At 29.3% G+C, this 27,673-nt stretch overlaps 2 protein-coding genes and 1 non-coding gene across 3 annotated transcripts; 2 read left to right on the top strand and 1 right to left on the bottom strand.

Annotated features, from left to right (window-relative positions):
• Positions 1–5,062, bottom strand: LOC112638978. Its single transcript, XM_025411665.1, has 3 exons — positions 3,241–5,062; positions 893–3,079; positions 1–680 (listed from the first exon to the last, which is right to left on the bottom strand). The coding sequence occupies exons 1-3, from the start codon at positions 5,060–5,062 to the stop codon at positions 1–3; spliced, it is 4,689 nt and encodes a 1,562-aa protein (XP_025267450.1).
• Positions 5,063–18,311: 13,249 nt separating this feature from the next.
• Positions 18,312–18,384, top strand: Trnas-gga. The gene has a single exon. It is a non-coding gene; the product is annotated as a tRNA-Ser (tRNA).
• Positions 18,385–20,969: 2,585 nt separating this feature from the next.
• LOC112638980 lies at positions 20,970–26,595 on the top strand (the record flags this gene model as incomplete). Its single annotated transcript, XM_025411666.1, has 3 exons — positions 20,970–21,133; positions 21,334–21,467; positions 26,397–26,595. Coding segments are annotated over exons 1-3 (341 nt in total), but the record flags the coding sequence as incomplete, so codon positions are not given.
• Between the last annotated feature and the right edge of the window lie 1,078 nt (positions 26,596–27,673).

Below are 27,673 nucleotides of genomic sequence, written 5' to 3'. Positions count from 1 at the left end.
TTAAATCTCAAATGGAAGAGAACACAAACGTGTTATAGGGCGCTTATAGATGCCTTTAGCTGTGCGTACGGTGACGGTTCGAATAAGATTGTCATCACCGGGATGTACCTCTATTATTTTAGCAAGAGGCCAGGTTAACGGCGAGTTATTATCCTCTTTTAGGAGGACCATCTGTCCGACGTGCATTGGTTTCCCTTTAATTATCCATTTATTTCGTTGTTGACAGTGATGTAGATATTCACGAGTCCATCTTTGCCAAAAATGTTGTCGTATTTGTTCGACATGTTGCCAGCGTGACAAGCGATTTATTGGCAGTTTTTCTATCGATGGTTCAGGATATGAAGTTAACGGACTTCCTATCAAAAAATGTCCTAGAGTTAATGATGTAAGATCTGATGGATCAGAGGACATAGGTGTAAGTGGTCGAGAATTTAAAATTGCTTCAACTTGGATGAGCAGAGTTTCTAATTCTTCATATCTTAAATGGGCTTCCTTGGTTACTCGAATGAGATGACGCTTGGCTCCCTTAACAGCAGCTTCCCAAAGCCCACCATGATGAGGTGCTCTAGGCGGTATGCAATGCCAATTGATCCCTTTGATAGCCATATAATCGCTAATTTGTTGTTGATCCCTTTGCTCGTTAAACAATGCCGCCAATTCACTTAACTCTCGTTTGGCACCTATGAAATTTAGGCCATTATCAGAGTAAATGTCCGAAGGGTATCCTCTTCTGGAAATAAAACTGGCTTTAAAACATTGAGAAAAGCTTCAGTGGATAAGTCAACCGCTAATTCAATGTGAACAGCCGTTGTTGCAAAACAAACGAAAATTGCCATGTAACATTTCAATAGTTTAGCTGTCTTTCTTGATCCGTCTTTATAATAAAAAGGACCAGCGTAATCTACTCCACATTTTTCGAAAACTCGTTTAGGAACTGTGATTCTGTCCCTGGGAAGATTTCCCATGAGCGTTGAAGACGTTTTTGGAGAACTTCGAAAGCAAGTGATACACTTGCGTGTAATTTGTCGTACTACATCTCTGGCAGAGACAAGCCAGTAGCTTTGACGAACAGCAGACAAAGTGGCTTGCGGGCCTGCATGAAAATGTCTTTCATGCTCGTGAATTATAATGAGACGTGAGAATGGATGATGTCCTGGCAGTAATGCTGGATATTTGGCAGTGTATGGAAGGTAAGATAGCTTGAGCCGACCTCCGACTCGTAAAACTCCAGATTCGTCTACAAATGGATTTAGACGTATAATAGGACTACTCTTGTTCAAATCTTGTTGTTTTATGAGTAGTTCCAATTCCTTGGGAAAGTGTAATCTCTGGACCAATTTCACCAAAACTTGAGTAGCATGATTTATCTCATCGGGCGAAACACTGTTATCCGCACCAGGTTGTAGCGGATAACTTCTCGAAGGTTTGATCTTCCTCATTAAGTTGTTAAAAAATCGAAAGATGTACGCTACCACGCGAGTCAGCTTCAAGAAATTTGAGTATCGTTCAAATATGTCGAAAGGTTGTTTCGTTGCGATCGTGGTGATGGCAGTAGCCTTATATTCAGGAATCTCCTGTTTGTTTATGACAAAAGGAAATTGAGGCCAGCTCCCTTTATTGAGATTTAGCCATGTAGGCCCTGACCACCAAAGTTGCGATTGAAGTAGCGATGTTGGAGTCACACCCCTTGAATAAAGATCTGCTGGATTGTCTTGACTGCTGACATGATGCCAGTGATGTGGAGTAGTTAATTGCTGGATCTCACCAACGCGATTAGCAACAAAAGTAGTCCAAGTTCGACTACATGATTGCAGCCAAGCTAATACTATAGTAGAGTCGGTCCATAAGTAAACCGAATCTATTTTGACAGTCAGGCATTTCAGTACCTTGTCGATGAGTTGTGCCAATAATAGTGCTGCGCATAATTCAAGCCGTGGAATAGATAAAGCCTTCAAGGGCGCTACTCGACCTTTCGAACAAAGTAATCTAGTAGAGTGTTTTCCATTGGCATCAGTGACACGCACATACACACATGCTCCATAAGCAATCTCGCTAGCATCCGCGAAACCATGTATTTCTAGCTTGACATAGTCATCCAATTCAATGACTCTTCGTGGTATAAATATATTTCTTAACATTGGTAACTCAGCTTCATAACGTTTCCATTTAGTATTCACATCTAAGGGCAAAGATTCATCCCAGTCAATCTTGAGGCGCCAAAGATCTTGCATAATGATTTTAGCGATGACTGTAGTAGGTCCAAGTAGCCCTAGAGGGTCAAAGATTAATGCAATTCTTGACAATATAGCTCTTTTAGATGGTGTCGACAATGGCGGCAAAGATGCGATATTTGAGAATTTGAAATGGTCTGTCTTACAGTTCCAAACGAGACCTAATGTCCGCGTCTCGTCTTCTTTATCGCACGATAAAACAAATTCCTTTTGAGAATCTAGAAATTGATTGTCTCGAAGGGAGGGTTCATTAGAGGTCCACTTTCGCAATTTAAATCCTCCTTCTATTAGTAATTTAGACGTCTCTGACTTAATAACTAACGCTTCTTGTAATGTGTTTGCATCAGTTACCAAATCGTCCACGTAAAAATCTCTTAAAGCGACTTTGGATCCCTTTGGGTATGCGATGGCATTGTCTTCGGCGAGTTTCCTAAGACATCGAATGGCTAAAAATGATGCGGCAGCGGTGCCATATGTAAGAGTGAGAAGCTCAAAAGTTCGAATTGGTTCGTTCATAGAGTCACGCCACAAAATGCGTTGAAGAGAGGTTTGATTGGGATCTACCAAAACTTGTCTGTATATTTTGGTGACGTCGGCAGTTAAGGCGCACTTGAAAGTGCGAAATCTTGTTAATATTGAGAATAGATCGTCCTGAATCGTAGGACCAACCATCATTGTATCATTTAATGAAATTCCGCTTGAAGATTTGCAGGAACCATCAAAAACAACTCTCAATTTAGTCGTGGTGCTCGTCTCTTTGTATACCGCGTGATGTGGTAAATAATAATTCTTGTGGGTTGATTCCAAATGAGAAGTAACTTCACGCATGTGGCCAAGCTGTAGATACTCTTGGATGAATAGCTTATATTCCACATGTAATTTCGGTGATTTTTTAAGACGGTTTTCAAGAGCCTTAAAACTTTTGTGGCTATTTCTTGGGAATCTCCAAGATTCACTAATTTATCTACTTTGATTGGTAGCTGAACTATGAATCGCCCTTCGTTATTACGCCTTACGGTATCCTGAAATAGACGTTCACAGGCTTGTTCTTCTGGCGTAAGGGACGTAGATGACCCTAAATGATCAATTTCCCAAAAGCGGCTGAGCGCACGATTTAGATCTGTTGTTACAGCTAAACAATTAGAAGCTGAAGAGCTCGAGCTTGAAATATTGCTCGGAGTCGGACCAGATATAATCCATCCTAAAAGAGTTTTTTGTAGAATTGGCTGAGTTCTGGAAGATTTAATCTGACCTGCGCAAATAAGTTTCCAAAATAACTCTGCACCAATCAACATATCGATATTAGACGGTATGTTAAAATTAGGATCGGCTAATTTTATGTGTTTAGGTATCGCTATGTCTTGTTTGAATACAAGTGCTTGAGGCAATTGCTGAGTAATCTGCGGCAAAATTATACATTCTACCTTTTCGTTAAAGTTATTAAAACGTGACTGTATATGTACATTGATCATTTTTTTAGCTTGAATAGTTCCCTTCACTACTCCGGTAATAGCAATCTCGACGCATTGTTCCTTAATACGCAACTTATCAGCAAATTCTTGTGTTATAAAATTCATCTGAGATCCGCTATCTAATAACACGCGACAAGAATGTCTATCATTTTTATAATCGAATACATGTACGATAGCTGTAGATAGTATGATGCCCAACGAGTGATGTGCTGCTACGCATTGTGTAACAATTGGCTGAGTAGACGCCTTGCTTTGAGAAGTCGATTTGTTGGACGCCACATCATCAATAGAAACCTTGTTATCATTCACAGCATTCGGTAAATGTAACAATGTGTTGTGTTTTTTACTGCATTTACGACAAGCACCTGAATTGCAATCCTTAGCAAGATGTGAGTTAGTTCTTAAACAATTAATGCATAAATGAGCCTTCCTTACGACTGAAATTCTTTTTTCTATTGGTAGCTTAAGAAACGTTTCACAATAATATAAATAATGACCTTCTTTGCATTGTGGACAAGATACATTAGATGTAGCAAGATTTGAGACGGAAGGCCCTTTGGACTTAATGGATTTTGAATTATTGGTGGATTGATTAGTTGACAGTTTGCTAAAAATTGTTTCAAGCGCTTGACAACGCTTGGAAAGAAAATCAATTAGTGACTTCAAATTTGGAACGTCTTTGTCGGGCAAACTAGTTTCCCAAGCCTTACTCGTTGCTGGATCAAGTTTTGAGACGACAATATGAATGATTAAATCATCCCACGATTCTGTGGGTCTTTTCAAGGCTTTAAGCGCACGTAAATGTTTTAAGATAGCATCTAGTAACTCGCGTAAACGACTGTGATTTTCTTTGATGAGTATCGGAGCGTCGAATATAGCTTGTACATGCTTATGGATTATCCAACGCTTATTATCAAACCGTTCCTTAACCGACGCCCATGCGTCATTGTAGTTGTCAGTGATGGTCTCAATGGATTTTCTAATTTCAGCTGCTTTATCCTTGAGTGAGGAGCGTAGATAATGGAATTTTTCAATCTCCGAGAGACCTTCATTGGCATATATTAGTTTTTCAAATACATCCTGATATGAATACCAATCATCATAGGAACCTGTGAACACTGGAAGCTCGATTTTTGGCAATTTAATACGCGATTCCCTATGTGTAGAGGCGTGATCACCTTGCGAACCATCCACATGTGATGTGGACGGTTGGGGATTATTTTTATCGAAATGTTCGATGAGTGAATCACAACGCGAAATCATATTAAAATATGTGAATTCGAAATGTGTTCTTTGCTGTTCTTGTTGAACGAGCAGCTCTTCCTTATTTTTGTTTGAAGAATCTGCATATTCGAGCATTTCTATTCACGATTGCACGATTTCAAAATTATCCCATAATTCTGTCAATCTTCTTTTACGCTCATTAATATCGTGTCGTGAATTTTGATCTACGTCAAAACTATCTATAGCATTTTTATGTCGCGTTAAAGTTGCCTTAATGGTAGTTCGCTTGACTTTAGCTTCCGATAATGACATTAAATCCATGCTTATTAAATTCGCGTAACGATAGTTCGATATTCACAAAAAATGCAATATGGCTGCTTAACTAGTGAGAATGGATAAAAGAAGAAAATGAATGTGGAGATCCTACCTGAGGTAAATATTATGTCCACGCATACACAGCATTCGTCTCTTAGATAGAAAAACGAATGTGGAGATCGTACCTGAAGTAAAATATTATGTCCACGCATATACAGCATTCGTCTCTTAGATAGAAAAACGATCACCACGGACGGTAATCCGTGACTTTCGGAATTTTATGTATCCGGCTCGAAGGACCAAATGTTTGAGGGGGCTTGTGCCGTAGCGTATGTGTACGCCTATTTTCTTTTCCTGGGAATATATTCTGAAGAATAGTACACCCGAATGTTACAGTACTCGATATTTATTCATAACTCTGCACAGCATACAAAACATGACGGCCTTGTACAAAAGAACACACACTAGAACTACAATACTAAACGAACGCCTGAGGCGCTCAAGGCGTGAGGCAAAACGAGGCGCGCGAAGCGCATGACGGGCACGCGAAGTACACGAGAAGGACATGTGAAGGATACGTGATGTGCAGGGGCGCAAGCTCAGTGTCGCCAAGGAGTACTCGCAGCTCGCGTATGGTCAAGAACGCAAAAAAAACGCAAAAAGAAACACTGATATAAAGAAACATGCGTAGCGTGTACACATATTCTTTCCGCTTCAAAATTGAAATAATCTAAAATTTTAATTTCATGTGTTAATTATATATTACATTTTAGTTAAATAAATATCTAATAATTTTAAAATTTATATTGTAATCTACCTAAAAATTCACTTTGTTTGTTGACTCACTTACACATCACATGACTTCTTTCACATCACAATCCCACTATAAATAAGCATCTAATTTTTCGTCATTTTATATTGATACTACTACTGGAAATCTTGGACTCACTTTATTCAAAAGTTACTAACAATAAGTTATTTTAGCTTGGTGGGGATAGGATAAGCTTGAACGTATAAACGCAACTCACTTTAAATAGGAGTTACAACATCAGAGTTATTAAATCGAAGTTAGTAGCCGTATAAACGTAATCTATGATGCTAATAAATATATTGTAATTAATATTGAATCTTATCGTAATAATTGTACAAGTATGCTTTTTTTTATTTTGAATTATAATAATTAATAATATCGTAAGATAATATAATATAATAATATAATAATAATATGATAATATGATAATTTCAATAGAAAGGTTTATTTATGAAATTTTCTAGCTTATAAATTATTTTAACCAAATATTCATTTATCGGAAAATTTATAAAATACAAGTTTTTTAATTACAATATTTTTATTTTTATATTTTATATTCTTTCAAATGTACAATTTCAATTTTAATTTTTAAATTAATTTTTAAATTTAAACATAAGTAGCTTATTATTAATTTAAGAAATTGCATAATTGAAACAATTAAATAAAAAATCAACAGCATTATTAATAAGATAGTCATTAATGTTTTCATAATTGAACTTCTTATAATTTAACTTCCATTTGTAAATTGGGGTTCAGGGAAATAATTTCACTGATATTGGAAAATATTCAAATCGCTGAATATATATGTCATATTAATCGTAACACATAAAAACTCTAATATTGAAAATTCTGAAATATTGTAAGGAAACTATATTTAATGTATAATAGTTTACATTAACAATGTTATTATACCGACAAAAATTAAGTTCATTAAAATAATGCAAGATCACATTTGCTTGTTCATTCATATGGCAGTAATGACAAGTACAAATAATAATAATTATTACGCCAATACGTGTAAAGCAAATTGTAATTTTCGATTATTAATTTTAAGGATTCCGAAATCGAAAAGCGAGTGTCAATAACTACGTGTTTATGATTTAGTTGTATGGCAAAAGTTATGTAACGAATGTTACAGTTACATTCAAAGCGCGATAAAATAAATTATTATAAATTGCTATATCGTGTCCATGCAAATAATCGTTATTTACAATGTTTCTATCCAATATAATGTAATTATCGAAACCTAGCTCTGTAATGCTTTGTTTAACAATGTTTCAACTAAAATAATGATGTCAAACTATTTAGAGATCAAACATAAATTACAGCGCAATAATTTAGAACTTAATACACCCACATTCTGATAATACATTAAAAGGAAGCGATTCAGTTTTTGGCCTAGATCAAAATTGATCTCTACAATTTTAAATGTTTCTGTAACGATTAGTCTTGCTTGTCCGGCCAAAAAATTTTTACGCGTAACTTTAAATCCATTCCTTATAATTTTGTGATGATGAAACGATTCGTGATATGATGTTCAATTATGTTTATTCACTACATTTTTAATCTTTAACGTTTATCTCGAGATACTTTTCTTAAATTTTGTCAGTTTTACAAATATTTTGTCTGATTGTGAATAAGAATATTAATATAATAATAACATTATAAATTTTACTATTATCACAATAAATCTCTCTCTCTCTTGACTTATAAATATTAATTACTAAATTTAGTGTAGTGACTTTATTAACATGCAAACAATTTTTAATCGTGTTCCTTATATTTATAACTTCATATTTTTATTTGTTGATTTATTATACATACTCTATAGATAAAAAAATGATAATTTTAATTCTATAAATGGAAACAAATAGCGACAAATTAATACATTTATTTATTTCACACACACATACTAGCATTTGATAAAACATATCTGCATAATGCAAATAGAAACATTTAAGCTATGTTTATTGAATAATTACGTGTCTAGAAAATAAAAATTAACTACAAAAATAAAAAGATAAGCGATTTATATATTTATTTTTATTACAAAATTATATTTATTGTAATTACATTAAGAAAATATTACATCATTAATGCATTATAATATAAAGAAGGAATTTCTTTACTATTTTATTTAATATTTTATTAGTATAGGTTTAATTAATAAAATAAATAATAATATGTAAATGCGCAAAATCTATATTTATAAAATTTATATAAAAAATTTATATGAAAGATTTTTTTTGTGTCCATCATCAATGAAATTTTATAAATTATTCTTATGTAAGATGAATCGCATTGATATTTCAAAGAATATGAAATTAACACAATTTGCCCTTATTAATAACTTTATAATTAATACTAGACACTCTCTAATAAGTTACTGGCCATCAGAGAGCCACTTTTTATTGGTCCGCCATTTTTAGGCAACTCCCGCTCATATTCAAATTGTAATTATTATGATAATGAATATTGTATATATAGATAATATAAGCAATATTATATATATATATATGTATATGTATATATATATATATATATATATATATATATATATATAATATATATAATATTGAATATATATAATATTGAAAAATTATTTTGACATATATTATTTAGGAAAATTTTTTTTTATTTTTATAGTAATATAAATATAAAAATAAAACTAATTTAAAAAATTTTTTAAAATAATATATGTCAAAATAATTTTTCATACTATTTTATATTTTTCATATTATTGACGAATTGTTACAAAGTTCTGGTGTACATCATACTAATAGACACATCTGCAGAAACATACATTCGTGTAGATGTAAGTAAAAGTTTAGAGTCTCTGCATAGATCTATCTCTCTCGCAGGATTTTGCATAAACATAGACGAAACATATGTGTCTCAATGTGCTCGCTGTATCTGATAACTAGTTTCTTATTAGAGCGCGTATAATTTATACTATAAAATATATATAATATTATATATTATATTATATATTATTATTATATTTTATTATTATATCTATCCCTATTATTATATCTTTATATTATATTATAATATATTATATTGTATAACATGTATATATATTATAATATATTATATTGTATAACATGTATATAATGTAATATTATATAATATTATATCTTTGTAATATATATTATATATAATATGTACAAATAATATACATTATTTGAGCTACATTATAATCTTTATGTGTAGTATAATTTTGATTAATTGTGATGTAATCTTTTTATCCAAGAACAAGAAGTAATTTTGGTAAATGTTTACTTTACGTTACACAGCACGAAAAAATTATATTTTCAAATATGTTGTAGAGGATACATTTCTAAGTAATACACCGTTTAAATTTTGATGGTCTCTTTTCGTTTCTGGGATACGCACTTTCGAAGTTTTATACTTTTATGTCATTTCATTGTATTTTATTTATTTGTTTACATTTTTTGTTTACATTTGTTGGTTACGGTTTTATGTATTTGTATATAACTTTTTTTGTTTTGCAAAATACATATGTGAGTTCCGCTTTCCTTCGAGGGAGAACTCCACCTTCGGAAAATATAACCTAACCCAACCTGTGTCTGAAGTGTGAAATATACCTGGCATAGAAAATTACAAACTTATATAAATTCATGATATGAAGTAAAATATGTCATATGTCAAGATATTTTTCACACTTCAGACACATTGGGTTTGATTATATCTTCCGGAAGTGGAGTTTCTTCCACTGTAGAGATGTCCACGCATGTACTTTATAAGACAAAGCAAAGCTTACAAATACATATATTCTATTAAATATATTTCTTCTTAAACATACATGATATAAAATTATATTCTACTCATGAACCTTTTTTCGTCAACAACTATTTAATAGATAACAAACAGCTAAAATCTCTTTTTGAAAGTTATTCAGAAAGATGACCTTAGTAAATGTGAAAAATATAAACGTATTTAAAATATAACGAAAAGATGATAGTAAGTAAGTATAAAATTTCAAAATCGCATATCTCAGGAAGGAAGAGAGACCGCCGCAAAATTCAGACGGTGTATTACTTAGAAATGGATCCTTTACAACATATGTGAAAATAAACATTTTTCGAGTGTAACCTAAAGTAAACATTTATCACAATTTTGTCAATTAAATTTACATGTTTTGTCAATTAAATTTACACGTATTTTTAGTAAGTTTCTTAACATATCGTCAAAAATGTAAAATATCTTATAAAAGCGGTTTATCTATATCTTTTTTTTTGTTTTCTTCTAGCAATAGCATTATATCTTACAAATATAGAATAATGAAATTTTCATTCGTCTTACTTTCTTAAATGTTATAATAATCGCAATATTGCTTACAAATGCACAAGAAAATTAAATTCTAATCTCTTATTTTTTACCTCTTCTTTTTAATAACAGCTTTTCTTTTTGATCTTTTATTAATCTTTTTTCTCTTATTTTTAATAACATAGCTTTTATCATATTTCCATTCATATTTACCTCTGGCCCATCGATGAATAAATTGATATATACTGTATATAGATAAAAAATAAAAAAATCAATTTGTTTTTCGTTATATTTATGGTATAATATACGCTGCTTTATATTTTTATTAAAATAATTTAGTATTTCTACAAATATTTAATTTAAATTATAATAATGTTCGTTTAATAAATAAAATTGTTTTATCATTGCATACAAAATATCTCAATTATTCTTAGTCTAAAGATTCTGTTTTAGTCTAGCTTTGGTAAATGATAAATTATTTTAGTAAAAGTATCAAATTAAGGTAAATATTTATCTTTAGCCAGCCCCAAATGACTTGACATATATTGCTAAGGTCACTACCCTGAGTAACTTTAAAAGGCGTCTCTCGTTGTTTATTAAAAAATTATTAACAAAAGAATTTCCATGAATTATATGCAATATGCGACTATACGAGTTCCTAAGCAATGTTGACTTCTAAGAAGGTCAAGGTTATTTTAACTTTCTACGAAAAGAGAGATTCATTTTAAGATCCATTCTACACGACTCCTGAGTCAGCGCGAAACAAGGTCTATTATTGTACAATTCTATATGGATTTACAACTTTCCATGTAAAGCGAGGAATCATAGATATTGTTTTGTTCTGATTCAGGGATAGTGCAGGATAGACCTCGTTTCGCATGGAAATCCATGTGGAATCTAAAATTTGGGGTGCACCTTTGCATAGAAAGATTTTTTGTATTGTTGTTCTCAATTTTAATCGATATATATGCACAGTAAAAAATAAAATATTAATTATAACATTTTTCCCATATCCCAGAAAGTTCACTCTAAATTTTAAGTTAATATAACTCATTCGTCGCGCGTATGTTACAAACTAAATTGACAAACTAAAAATGTTAAATAATTGATGAAACAATACTTTACATTTATTGTTGTTATTGTGACTTTAAGTAATGTAAAAATAGCATACAAATTAAAAATTACATGAAAACATAGTTACAGTAACTCATAAGAAATGTTGAGGACATTAACATATAATAGAAATTATGAAAGGTCTATTATTGTACATGGTGTCCAAAAATTCTGTGAACTTTATAAAAATTCTTTTATTTATAACTTTTTAATAAACAACAAGCGACGCATAAAACCTTTTGAATGTTACTTACGGTAGTGATCTTGACAATATATGTCAAATTATTTTGGACTGACTGTGTAAATATTTATCTTAATTAATAATAATGGTGTTTCTAATACTATATAATAAAATAATAATATTTCTAATACTATATAATAAAATAATTATATTTTTCTCTTAATAAGGTCTGCGAAATTTGAGCTTTTGTCAGTTACAAAAAATAAAGTAGAAATAAAGTAGAAATAAAGTAGAAAATAAAGTATTTGATGGATTTTGTGTACTGAAAACGAATCTGACCGCAGAATTTCCCCATATGTCAGGTTTTCGAGTCATTGAATGACACAATAATCACTATTTTGGTCCATTTTATGAATTCATTCTCAGTGAGAAAACCAAATGTTTTAAAATATTTCTGTCAATGGTATCGTATAGTGTACTAACTTTCATCTTTCAAATTCGCTTTCGATTACCGCCGCACGATTTTTTTCGCTCAGATATACATATTATAAGATCGGTCATAGGGATCCAATAAGCATTTCTAAATCAACCGTGCCATCTCTCTATCTCACTACAAATTAAAATTAAGATTAAAAAACATACATTTTTAAATACCTTGTCATCTTTTAAAATTAAAAGTGGCGCATTTAATATGCCGTACAGAACCACAATAAAAAGGCACAATAAAATTTAGAAAAACTTATTAACTCAAATTGTGTAACAACTGTATTAGATGTTATTTCTTTAGAATACTTTTTAAGCAACCGAACTTGACATATGTCAGTCTTATCAAATTTCAAGATAATGGATTTAGTATATTGATGTCTCTGTAAATTTTCTTTAAAGTAAATTTTCTTAACATCATACTTATACATCTCAGCGAAAAAAAATTGTGTAGCGGTAATCGAAAGTGGATTTAAAAGAGAAAATGAGTACTATACAATAGCAGAAATATTCCAAAAAATTTGGTTTCCTCACAATAAACTCATAAAATTGACCAAAATTGCAATTTTTGGGCCATTCAACTACAAATTATACAAAGTTTGACGTACAGGGAAATTCTGCGGCCAGATTCGTTTTCAGCGTCACAAAATTCAAATCAAATTCATCTACTCTGCTTTTTGTAACTAAACCTCGTAAACCAGTGTAATTTTAATTTTTTTTCATGTAAAAGTAAATTTTAAATTAGTTAAGAGAGAGAAATATGATTATTAGTCGTGAAGTTTGTTTGGAAAGGAATTCTCTTAACTCATTTACATTTCGGATGTAATAATAAGGTATAATTGACTTTAATTGTTTTTTCAATCATTTTGTTTTGAGAAAAAAAATTAAGTCCAAAATTTGTCGGATAATTTATTGTTAAAATTAGATTTATTAACTTCAGTGTTCGTTCGTGCATATACTTTTAATAATTCGAAATCTCCGAATGTAAAATGTTAGAATAATTTATTATTAATCGAATGTACTCTTACCTCTTATACCTTTCAATTATAATATGTTTTGACGCAAAAATAAACCAAATATATATGATTATGGCAAGGATTTTCATAAAAATGGATATCGTATGAGTATTCTGGCCGATTACCATCCAAATCATTAGACTACCATGTATTAAATATAAAATCAACATAAATATTATCATAAAAAAAGCGGCATGAACTTTCCAAAGCATCTGAAACAAATTGTTCCCATCTTTATAATATTATTATATTTGTATCATAGACGTATATTTAATATTATTTTATAAAAAATTAATAACTTTTTAAATAAATTATTATAATATTATTATAAGTAAAATCATCGAACATTAAAATTATAGAACATCATACAAATTATTTTATCATTTTACTTTATAAAATATTCTTATTTATATTGTAATTTATTTATTGAATTGTTATAATTACATCTATAAATTATTCCGTTTAAGTTTTAAATTCTTTTGACTTTATCATCGAGTCGACCAATTTATTCACACTTAATTATTGTAGGCTGTTTGCCCATCAAAATATGCCAAATATTTAAAATCTTTATTTAAAAATATGAAAAAAATTACAAACTGATCGTACATATAAATAATATAATGTAAGTTCTGCTACTAAGCTTTATTATTGTGGCATATTCTTATATATTTTGACTTAACGATTTTATTGCTTTTTTAAATTTAATATCTCTTTATTATTCTGTGAAAACATGTTTCTTAAGTTGTAAAATGTACATATTAAAATAGAAAGTATTTTTTATTTCTCTAAAACATTAGTTTGCTATTTTCTATAAATTTTTGATGATTATTAGATCTTTTATGACCTCACATTTGATACTGTTTTACGCTTTCTTCGTAATGGATAGTAAGCGAAACAAGATGGGCAATAATTTATGTCTTGAGTATTTGCCATTTCCTCCATACAATGAACGTGCATAACGTTATTTGTTTGACGAAGTTCTCTACACTTACATAGGCATAAGAGTTTTCTTTTTTCCGCACCTATCATAAACAGATTTATATACATAATACATTTTTTAAATAATAATGTTGAATTTATATAATATATATCCACAATTTTTTTAGTAAATAAATTATATAGATACATACTTTTGTGTGTGTTTGTGGGTGTGTGTGTGTGTGTGTGTGTGTGTGTGTGTGTGTGTGTGTGTGTGTGTGTATGTATGTGTGTGTAATGCATAAAAAAGTTTATAATACAAAATGCATAATGCTGATTTAAAAAATTTTTATTCTACAAGTATCTTTGTAAAGAAAATTTATTAAACTCTGATTATTTCATAAAAATAAAACTGCGTACCTTTATGACAACGCCAACGTTGGCGAGACCTGAATTTCCCCCGGTTTTTGTACATTTTCCAAGGGAGCCATTTCAATTTCATCCATTTTCAATTGTATTATTAATTTATTGAGCTATATAAACATTGTTATGTAAGTTTTTGTTATAATAACGGCTTAATATCTAAGAGTTTTATTAATTTAATTCTCCACAATGTCACGGTATGTTAATATCTTGATACTACTAACTTTAATACTGTTCAGATGATTTATTTACATTTATTCTCCTGGTAACAGTTGCTGAAAATATTTAGGACCTTGAGACTTTAAGATTTGAACGAAAGACAGCGAGAGCGGGAGCGAGAGAGAGAGAGAGAGAGAGAGAGAGAGAAAATGAGAAAGAGAAAGAGAGGGGAAGAAAGAAGAGAGAGAGAGTATTTATATTTTCAACGAATATATCATGCTTATGCACAATTATAATACGTTCTATTCTATATAATAATTTCAATTATCTATGTACAATATGTATATATTCTTAATTTGCATTTCTCGATTTGATCAAAAGTTTAATTTATCGATGAGCAATTGCAAAATGTTTTTTGGCCCATTTCGTGGACTTTGAATTATAAAATCGAATTGTGATCTAATGATAGCTTATGATGATATATGGATTCGCTTGCCGAATTGAATAACTTATACAACTCTTCATATTTCTAAAACCGTTCCTATGCTTAATTTGAAATTTTTCCCAAAGAAATACATCATTATTAGATATTATTTTGATCACAATTTGATTCGATCCGTGAGGTCCACCAAAGGAGCGAAACTTGTTCTTTATATTTTCTTTATATTATAATCTACATTCGTTCCGCTTCTCCAATGATTTTTAGCGGTATTGATGTTTCTTCAATAGGATAAATTTTGTACGAACATCAAAAATATATGAGATGGTCGGGATGATTTCCTTGATGATTTCCTTGAGACGATTCGAGCATATTGAGTACAACATTATGTATATTATCTTTATAGAATAAAATTTTATATAGCATAAAATAAATATTGAATGAAATATTCCTTATTAGCTTGAAATGCCTCTTATTAGGTTAAAACCATTGTGTCGCAATAGTAATCTGTTCGAAAAGCTACTTGTCTGAGGTATTTAAATCTTTACAACTTTTCTTTCATTACATATTGCTTTAGCTTTAAAAGAAACATTTTCATATTGCAGTAACTTTCTATTAAATCATAAATTATTTTGAAATATAATAATATTTTAAAATAAATTTTTTTGAAAAATTTACAATTAAATTTTTTTATTTTTTTATTTTATGTTATTTTAAATGTTCAATTTCAATGTTTAATTTTTAATGAATAAATTTTTGAATTTAAACGTTAAGCAGACATAATTAGCTTATTATTAATTTAAACAGAAATCGTATATTAGAGACGATCATATAAAAAGTCAATAGCATTATTAATACGATAGTAATTAATATTCTCATAATTGGACTGCTTAAAATTTGACTTCCATTTATAAACTGGGGAAAGGAAAATAATTTCACTAATATCGAGAGATATTCAAATCCCCCAATTTGTGTGTGATAATAATTGTAATACATAAAGAATCTAGTACTAAAGATCCTGAGATATTACAAAAAAAGATCTAATGCCTAACTGTTTACATTAACAATGTTATTATACCAATAGAAATTAAAATAATGCAAGTTCACATTTGCCTATTTATTCATATGATATTAACTACAAGTATTACAGATAATTATAATTATTATGCTAATACGTATAAAGCAAGTTATAATTTCCGATTATTAATTTATCAGCATTAACTCACATTGTCATCATTTCTTCAACACAAAGGCAATGTGAATTATAAACAGAAGAATCCGAGTTTAAGAAGCAAAAGTCAATAACATGTGTTTATGATTTAATCGTATGTAGACAAAAAGATATTCAACACATGTTACAGTTACATTTAAAGCAATAAAATAAATTGTTATGAATTGTTATAAATTGCTATCAATACGTCACTTCCGTGTAAAATAAATAATCGTTATTTACAATATTTCTACCCAAACGGAATACATTGTATTTATCGAAATTTAATTCCACATCTACAAGCTTATTGTTTACTTCAACTAAATTAATCGTCAAACTATTTCGAGATCAAGAATAAATTACGGCGCTTCTCGTTATAATTTAAATATTAATTCACGTTTACATTCTGATAATACACTACAGAAAAGCGAGTCAGTTTTTTTTGGTCTGGAGTCATAATTGACAATCTTAGACAAATCGTTTTTGTAACAAATAATCTTGTTTGTGTCACCAAAAAATGTTCACGCGTATCTTTGTAATCGAGTCCTTACGCATGATTTTGTAATGATAATGCAACATAGGATTTAGGATATTCGTGACATAATGCCGTGACTTGACCGTGTTCGCTATATTTTTAATAACGTTTTGCGAGATGTCATTCTTCCAAACCCTTGATGGTTTTATAAATATTTTATTGTGGATTAGAATATTATATTGCAATTGAAAGGGGCTAATTTAAAAATAAACTAATCATTTTTCTTTTATATGTTTTTTTCATACAACTGTAGAAAAAAACAGAAGCTTATCGCTTATAGGAGATATATAATAGCTACATGCCTAACATTAAACAATTTTTATTAAAAAAATTAAAAATTAGTTTGTGTTATATTAGAATCTTTATAAAATAAAGGAAGAGGAAAAAGATCTTTTTTTCTCTCTCTTGTACTTTGCAGAACATATATGACTATAGGGATTTTTAAGTGCAAAGAGAAACTTGTATTTTATTATTTTATATAATAAAATAATAAAATACAAGTTTCTCTTTGCACTTAAAAATCCCTATAGTCATATATCAAAAGCTATTTAAGAATCTATTCTTACGTTTATAAACGTAAAAACGTGAAACTGAACGTGAACTACGAAGTTAATATCTACGAATGTTTTTAGTGGGTAACGTACAATTGGCTTAAATAATAATAATTAAAAATTAATTAAACAATTGATAACTAAGAGCCAGTAAAAGATGTAGTATTTGGAGCACAAGAAAAAATCTCTCTCTTTCTTTTAATTATTAATATATTTCAAATTATTAGTATATTTCAAATTACTCGTCACAATACATGCAATAAACACGAACGTTTCGAGTTCACCTTTTAATCCGCCTTCAACGTGACATTAATATTACAGATTAGAAAATATTAGACAATAATAATTAGAAAGACAGATTAGAAAATATTAGACATTTGAAATTATATAAATCGGATGCAGATAGCATTTTGTAATATCTTCATGTCGATTGGGAAACGATTTATATAATTTCATATCCTATTGTTTAATCTTTTCCAATATGTAATATAATGATACGCCGTTAAATTTCTGTTCTATAGATACGATCGCGATCAATATCGGAAAATTATTTATTATAATAATATGATTAATTAATTTTTATAAATAACATATAATTAATATCTATATATATATATCGCGACGAAAATTCTCGAATCGCATATTTCGTAATTTATTTTATTCTATTAATGTATATCATATACAGACGATATACATATATGAGCAATAAAGTAGAGGGATTTTGGGGGATGTGGTCTGTATGGCGTTGTGCTCGTTGGTGCCGTTTTTATACGAAAAGTCAGTCGGAAGCCAGCATGCACGCGAATACCGGCACTTATTTGGTCAGCAAGCGATCTTCAGAGATTCTCCATGTCAATCGGCATTGCATCCATCGAATGAGATACACAACATCGTTCTGGAGTTGCATATCATTGTGTTCAAAAGCAGCATTATGTGTGAGGTCTGGATAGCTCAGTGGTCTAGAGCAGTTGCCTGGAAAGCGAAAGACTCGGGTTCGATTCCCGATTCAGCCACTTGCGCCTCACATATTTTTCTAATCTGCGAATATTGTTTTCTAGCAATTATTCATTAGGCTAAAAAATGTGTGAATGCTTTCTTCACAGGATCAATGCCATTGCCACTGATGGATTCTGTCGTTGATGAAATGGGCGTAAAGACACGTCCGACCTCCTGCCACATACATCTTTATCTTTACTGAACATACTACACATTATTATATTTGTTGATCTATCGTATACAAATTATTATAAACATATTTTTTATTAAATTCTCAATTCTAAATTTTAAACTTTGTTGAGCTTTCGATACATCACAAATTTTAAGTTTGTAAAAATATAATTCTTTATGTCCAAAATTTTTTATACATTTCACTATTAATTACAACACCGAGCGTTTCAGGAATTCTAATTAATATCTGAGAATCAAATCAAACAGTCAGTTTATCCATAAAATAAACGGATTAAAATAAACGGATTATATATTAGGATTATATATATTATTAGGATATATTATTAGGATATTATATATTAGGATTTCGGTATCGCATGATAAAAAGACACCCCACAGGAGTTTTTGAAAAATTACGATAAATTAATCTTTCGCACGTATACACACATATGCACATATTACACGTATTGTACACGCACGTATTGTACACAAATGATTTTGGATCTTAAAGTATTTTTGTACACCAAAGCGATAATCATATATGATGCGCATTGTGAACGTCGCTTGAGGGAGATCGCTTTGAATGTGTGCGTGCAAAGATCCGTACGTGAGTCTAAATCTTATTATGAAAAATGTCATAATTCTGACATGCGATTATCACTTCTCGGGATTGACAGCATTTTATTCAATCTGGTCGTAAGAAAAATGCCGTTAGATTTTTAATTACGGCTCTAGTTTCTAAAATATTTCAATTGGAAGTTTATTTGGCGTCAATTTGACGTAAAAGGTCCGGATAAGCTACTTGGTAACGTCGAGAACAGTGACTCTCAATGCTCGGATCCAATTTCTTATCAGTTTTTTATGTAAAAAAACTTGGCGTCGCGACGTTACCGCGTTGCTTGATGCACGCGCGTACACGATGTGTGCAAAAGTTGATTTGCTTTATATGTTATTATATATATATATATATATATATATATATATATAGGATATATAGGATATATAGGATATATATATATAAAGGATTATATATATACAAATTTATTTGCATTATATGTACATATATGTACAATTTATGTATAAATATATTGTATATATACGTGTATATACAAGGTGTAACAGATCACCCGTACACCTTTTAAAATGAAAATAAATGACCCTTTTAAAATAAAAATAAATGGTTTTTATCAAAAATCGCGAACAATTTTTAAATAAATCGGGCACGCTCTATCAAATAGTGATATTTTCAACTTTTGATTCAGACCGGAAATACGTCATCCGGATCGGAAGTTGAATTCTTTTAGGAGAACATGATACATTTTATTACAGATTCGAATTATGCATGAAAAAATAAGAAACTTTTGTTTAAACGTTTTTTCTAAAAGTGTCTCTGTCAATCTTAGAATTAACCTTGAAAGTAACTGTGATGAAATACTGAGCCACTTTCAGAAAAAATGTTTGATACAAAAGTTTCTTATTTTTTCACGTATAATTCGAATCTGTAATAGAAAGTACCATATTCCCCTAAAAAAACTCAACTTCCGGATGGCATTTCCGGTCAGAATCGAAAATTGAAAATATCATTATTTGATAGAGCATACTCGATTTACCTAAAAATTGTTCGTGATTTTTGATAAAAACCATTTATTTTCATTTTAAAAGTAGGATGTACGAGTGGTCTGGGACACCCTGTATGTATATATATACACACACGCGCGCGCGCGCGCGCGTGTGTGTGTGTGTAAACATGTAATTATATTTTTATATATTATTATAGAAATTGTTACAATAAAATAGAAAATAAGACAAAAAAATTAACGAAAATTAATCAAAAATTATTTTTTCTTTTTACTTAATTTTAGACAAAAGATTTAAATATTTTTTGTATGAAGTATTAAAAGTATTGTGCAATATTGCATGTTAAAAGATGCACATGTTAAAAAATTGCACGTGAGTTATAACAACAATAATAATACTCCACGGTTTGTATTTAATATTCTCAGTTAATATTTGCCTCATACGTTGCATGGTAGAAAAAAATATGCTGCGAGAATTATGTTCTATTGATCCGATCATACGCGAAAAACATCCAAGAGACTTTATCGTTTTGAAAAGAATTCTTCCCTTTGTTTTCAATGAGATAACCATCATACGAGCAAAATTACCAATTTATTTGAGATCGTAAAGCCTTTTGTATAGATTTCGTTATATTTGCACGCGAAAATCTTGTCGCGTGTTTGAATATACATATAGGAGATAGACAAGTATATATTTTTCGAAGGATACGCATCTCTCGCGAGCGCTCGATCAACAACAATTATCCGTTGACAACCTGACAAGAAGATGAATGGAAAGAGCGGGACATAAAACGCAGAGAGAATTTCAGCTGCGTCGCATTTCATTCCGTGAGTTGCGCGGGTTACGCCTCAAATTCTCGTAAATTTTCGATAAATCTCGCAAAGATAGATTTTCCAGTAATCAATGATGCAATTGACAAAAGTGCGATGATTCTTATAAAGTATATTCTGCGCGAAGGAACGGTATTTTTGTAAAAGATCTTGTGTCTTCATTTCTTCCGCTGAATGTGATGAAAAGGTAAAATTTACACACATATTAGCTCTTATTTCTTTTTTTTGCAAACTATACATACATTTTACATTTCATTTCATACTAACATTAAATGTTACATACATACAGTTTGTACACTCACTTTATATTTCATTTTAATACTAATAATAAAATTTTAAAGTAAAGATTTAACAAGTAGTAAATTTAATTATTACATGTGCTCGTAGGAGTCTATTCAATACAGCTTGCGAATTATTTTGCGCGTCTATGAATATCATCAACGAAACTACCCTCATGTCCAGAAAAATGCATGTGCAATGGAACGATTTGGATAATGGACAAATGACAAATAAGACAAACAGTAAGATGATATATCTTTATTTTACATCATTTTTAGATAAAATTTGAAATTTATTTGATATGAAATCAAAGAATGGAAAGTTACTTTTTAAAAATAACTAGATAACTAACCGTTATTGAGTTAAAGCTAGTTATTATTATTAGTTATTGATTTTTAAAAGTAATTAGTTATCACTATTTAAAATAACGATTCTTTCTCCCTTTTTTCATTTTAATACTGAAACGAGATAAAAGTAAAAAAATTTTTTTGAATAAAAACCTTACTTTTTGTACTTTTTGTAATTTTTTATTGAAATATTAATAAGAGCAATAAATTTTTTATTTTAAATTTGCAAAACTATAAAAAATTTAGAAGAAAAGTCTTAAAACCTAAAAGCAAATAAATTTTGAATTTTATTAAATTTATAAATACAGTCACACAACACAAAATTATATTCTTTTTGTACTTTTAATTTTATATTTACAAATTTTAATATGATAATTTTACACTTATTTGTTCTTAAAATGCATGAAACTATAAGGACCATTATATTTAGATTAATATATAGAATTATTTAAATCACAAAATATATGTTAAAAGAGGATGTTAAGAAGAAGGCAATTTTGTCTTTCAAAAATGTAAATAAGAAGAAGTGTAGTGTTTTTTATAAATTTTGATATCATCAATATAATAAAACAATCAAAAAATTCATGGAATTTAAAGAACATTTTGACAATTGAGTAAATACATGGTGTATTTATTGAAATTCAGGCGATGTATGAAGCTATCACAAAACATATCCACGTGAGTTTTGATTTCAAACACACTGCCTAATAAGTTAATTGATTTTTTAATCAAAATGTAAAAAACAAATAGAAAAAGTGTTAAAATTCAAAAAATAGAAATTCAATAAAATATAAATAAAAATAAATAAAATTGAAATTAAAATAAGTAAAAAGTAAATTAAATAAAAAATCCATTAAAATATAAAATATAACAATATATAAAAATAAATAATAGAGGTATAAGATTCGACATATAAAATTAACAAATTAATTTCAATAGCAATACGAGTCGAGCGTCGATGTTATGACATATTTATTTATTTATTATACAAACAAAGGCATAAAACAAATATAAAAACAAATAAAGGCATAAAACAAATATAAAAAAAATAATAAAAAATAAAAATAAAATTATACGAAAGAATAGCGAACGTTTCGACTCTATTTTTGGGTCATCTTCAGCGCAAATGTGATGATGTGGTAAAAATATAACAAAGGTGTTACATATCTGAATCGATAAAATAGGATGCCGTCCAAAGTAATATTAAATGTCTCGATATCTCATTATCTTGACGATGCTTCCAGACATCGAAGATAATGGCGAGTCTAGGAGACAAATGGAAACAAGTCCACATCTCCAAAGACAAAGAACGACTAGTCTTTAACAGATAGATGTGACTAATTTATAAACGGTAAAGTGAGTTAAAGGATATAAAAATGTACACATAGCAAAGTCGCAGACCTGTTATGATAGAAAACTAAGTTAAATCTTTGACAAGTTGTTTACAATAGTTAAATAAATTTCGGGTAAGCGTTCAGTGTCCGTTTGCAAATTTAAACCATTTTTTGCCTTTTTATATATAGTATTTCAGAAATTAATCTCTTACTCAAAAATGGTTCACGATCTAAAATCTGCACATCCTCCCAATTAAAGGCATGATCAATATATAAAGAAAATTAAAAAAAAAAAAAAAATAAGATCGACATATCACCTTTTTGTTACAATTCCGGGCTCGAAAAGAAACGAATCTAAATGGAGAATGAATTAAAAGTAGCAAAAGATTTAATGAGAGTTAAATCAACTTAATCTTTTTGTTATATGACATAATAATAAGATTATATAATGGACAGTTAAATTGATTTATAGAAGCATTGTAAAATGATTCAGTTTAGATAATTAGACATACAGAAATAATCTTCTCTATTTCACTCTTTAACATTCTACTCCAAACACGTCTTCCTACTCATTTTACATTGGGTTTTTGTAGTCCTTTCATCTTAATTTATTCCCTAAATCTCTTCCTCTCGCATTCAGTTACTTCTCTTATATACAAACACAAAACATACCTTCTTTCTCGCTCTTCTCTTCTAACAACTCACACACGAATTCGTTTTATAATAGCTCGTCCAAATTTCTATAAATACATCATATTCTTGTTTAATTTTCAGAATATTCCTAAGCCCTACAAATTTTTTAATAGTTTTATCATATTCAGAAGGTCAAAATCTACAAAAAACACTATTCATTTTACTTACATATTTGAGAGCCACAACCGGCTTTTTTAAAAATTATTTTTATTCTTTTTAATATTTATTTTTTTCCTTGTATAAATATTCCTTGCATCATCCGAATTTATTATATGAATATCGGTATATATATGATGATTGAAGATTGAATACATAAAAATATTTGTCGATGTCATAAATATGTTCAAAATATGAAAAATAACATAAATTCGTTATTGTTACTAAAAAAAGTAACTAATGTATGTGACAATTTGTTACCATTAGGACTATCGCACATAAAATTGCATAGCTGCATATGCATATCATAAAACCATATGGATCAATGAGCATCATACTTATGCTTATAATATGTTAAGTAAGTCTATATATAAAATGGTGGCATAATTTTCGATGCTTATGTGCGATGGCCTTTATAGTTACAGAAAAAATGTAACGTTACAGATCCGTTTTATGATAGGTATAAAAATGATTGTTGTAATCATTTAAAAAAAATAAATAATTTTATCGAATTTGATGATTTTGAAATATTTGATCAAGATTATGATCTTTGGCATTGAAATTGGCAAAATCGTGTCAGATATATTCCATTGGTATCTAAATATATATCTAAATATTTTTGAAATATTATATTTAATCAATTATATTTATCAAAAATAAAATAAAATCACTATTTAAAAATGTATTAAAAAATGCGGCACAAATATAAAAGTTTGTAAGAATTTGTAAGAATTATGAAACATGTTACATACAAATTTTGACAATCATGTTGCGTGAAGAATCTTGTTGTATTATATTTGTTTAATATGATAAGTATATATATATATATATATATATATATATATATATATATATATACAGGGTGGGGAAAAAGTATGGAAGCAAACAATTATTTCCGAAACTATTCATTTTTCGACAAAATGTCTTAGACATAATTTTTATGGTATGAAAAGATGTATTATGTGGCATAGACGGCATGACCTTGAAATGACCCTTACGAGCTGCATACAAATAACGTAAAAAATTTCAAATGGAACTCGTCAGTTTTTGTTACAGATTCTTGTAGCTGATGTCGAAACGTTTACAAAACACTGCATATGAGCCCCATTCCCTTAAAAACACTCTCAGTTACGAAACAATTGTGATACAAACAATTTGTATGCACATTGACATTGCTTACTGATTTCGCATCATGACGTTCAGTTGCGTCCACTAATAACATGTAATTGTACCTGTTGTCATATGATACACTGTCTATGAGTATTCATAGAATTTTTTTGATTTCTTGATCATCGCTACCTTATTTATTATTATCATTTATTTTATCCTTAAAAAAGTAGTGTCAATTGGTATACAAGTTTCGGATATTGTGTTTTGAAAATTTGCTATTTTTGTCGTTTTCTATCATAGGAATTGTTACTGATTTTCATTTCTGTAATTTCAAATGTTATTTTCACGATGGCCCGATTAACAGAACGAGATCGAATATCGCTGTTGATGATGCGTGGTTGGGGTGAGAATGAAAGAACTCACGATGAAGTTACAGTTTTGTTTAATGAAACTTTTCGAATCGGACAACCGGGCATAGTAAGATCTACCGTTGCTAAGACAATTCAACGATTTAATGAAACAGATTCCGTAAAGGATAAGCCAAAAGTAGAAGATACGAATTATCACAATTGTTTCGTAACTGGGAGTGTTTTTAAGGGAATGGGGCTCATATGCAGTGTTTTGTAAACGTTTTGACATCAGCTACAAGAATCTGTAACAAAAACTGACGAGTTCCATTTGAAATTTTTTACGTTATTTGTATGCAGCTCGTAGGGGTCATTTCAAGGTCATGCTGTCTATGCCACATAATACATCTTTTCATACCATAAAAATTATGTCTAAGACATTTTGTCGAAAAATGAATAATTTCGGAACTAATTGTTTGTTTCCATACTTTTTTCCCACCCTGTATAATGGATGTTTCAGACCATCCGTACACCTCTTTTAAAATGAAAATAAATGGCTTTTATCAAAAACCGCGAACAATTTTTAAGTAAATCGGGTAAGCTCTATCAAATAGCGATATTTTCAACTTTTAATTCCGACCGGCAATACATCATCCGGATCGGAAGTTGAATTTTTTTAGGGGAACATGGTACATTTTATTATTTTAAAATTGACCTTGAAAGTAATTGTGATGAAATAATCATCTTCAAATGTTAAGATCAACAAAGGCCTTTTTAGGAAAAACGTTCGATACAAAAGTTTCTTATTTTTTCACGTACAATTCGAATCTGTAATAAAAGTACCATATTCCTTTAAAAAAATTCAACTTCCGGATGGCGCATTTCCGGTCAGCATCAAAAGTTGAAAATATAATTATTAGAGCGTACCGGATTTACTTAAAAATTGTTCGCGATTTTTTATAAAAATAATTTATTTTCATTTTAAAAGGGATGTGCGAGTGGTCTAAGACACTCTGTATGTATATATTTATACACACACACACACACATACATACAGGGTGTCCAAGACCATTATATATATATATATACATATATATATATATATATATATATATGTCTGTGTGTGTATGTATAATCGTGAGTGTCGACAATTTAAATCGATAATCTGGAATAAATGTATATAGACAAGCCTTCAAACCTGGACGATGACGTGGCAAATCCTAATGTGACGAGTAATAACAAGTCGGCAAACAGTGATCTATACCAAGCCTTATTTCCAATTTATTATATCAGCAAAGTGTCCGGTGTATTTCCAATAAGATTTGTCCGACACGTATCTGGCAGGTATCAAGGCCGATTGAGCATCATCGATAGCAGTTACAGGTGACAATGAACCATCAAATCGATTTATATCCCAATGTAGATAAAAATCAAATTTAATTAAACGTTTTAATATAAATATATATGTGTGTGTGTGTGTGTGTATACAGTGATTTATTTGGAAAAATTGTCACCTTGTTTATTTTGTAACTAATTTTTGTAAAATATACGAAAAGGAGCTATTTTCTCCAAGAGAATATCGATACGATAAATTCAATGATGTTGTCTTTCATCTTCTTCATCGTTGTTGCTTTTCAAAAAGCTTAAATGACAATAAAGGTTAAGTGAGTACATCATTTTAAAATTTCTTGTGATTTTCTTTACAATCATGTTTGTTTTTTTTTAATTTTTTAATTTGAATATTTTCTGAGAAATCATATTTGACATAATAAAGATGATTCCAAAAATTCTAAATAAATATGTTTTAGAAAATATCTGCTAAAGTAGTTATATATTTCTGTATAATTCTTTACCAAATTATTCATATTTTTCAATGAAATTTTATATAACAATTATATATATAATAATTATAGATAACAATATTTTTTACAATTTTTAATTGTCCTCATACACAATAAAACTATTCTAGAACCCGTCAAAAGTATACATCTAAAGAATATATTGTATCCCTTCCATGAACTAAGCCATTCTTGATAAGAGTAGAAGTAACTATTCAGCTACACAAAATTCCTACAAAAATGGATTGGAGAGAAGATGAATAAAAAAAAACTATCGATTTTTAACTCACCTGAATTTTTTCTGTAAAGGCATTTAAAATCTACTGTTTATAAAACTTTATAGAAAAATATAACGATTTATATTAAATGATCGTATAAAGAAATATGTATAAAGCTATTCCTTCCAACGGATGTCTTTCAAAATGTTCGTTTAGTTTGAAACTCGGTTTTATTGTTACTTAAAAAACAATAAAAAACATTTTTAACATTTGTTATAATAAAATCCCAAAGTAAATAAATTGTATTCTAAATTTTATTTCAAATTATTTTGTACCTAACCCTTCTAAAATACTATTCTTTGGAAATATGTATTTAAATAAAAATAACTGTTATATAGAAAAAAA

The sequence above is a fragment of the Camponotus floridanus genome, unplaced genomic scaffold (genome assembly GCF_003227725.1).
Source record: "Camponotus floridanus strain SB8 unplaced genomic scaffold, Cflo_v7.5 scaffold416, whole genome shotgun sequence".
NCBI lineage: Eukaryota > Metazoa > Arthropoda > Insecta > Hymenoptera > Formicidae > Camponotus > Camponotus floridanus.
Note: the sequence above shows the minus strand (reverse complement) of the source record. Positions and strands in the feature narration are given on the sequence as shown.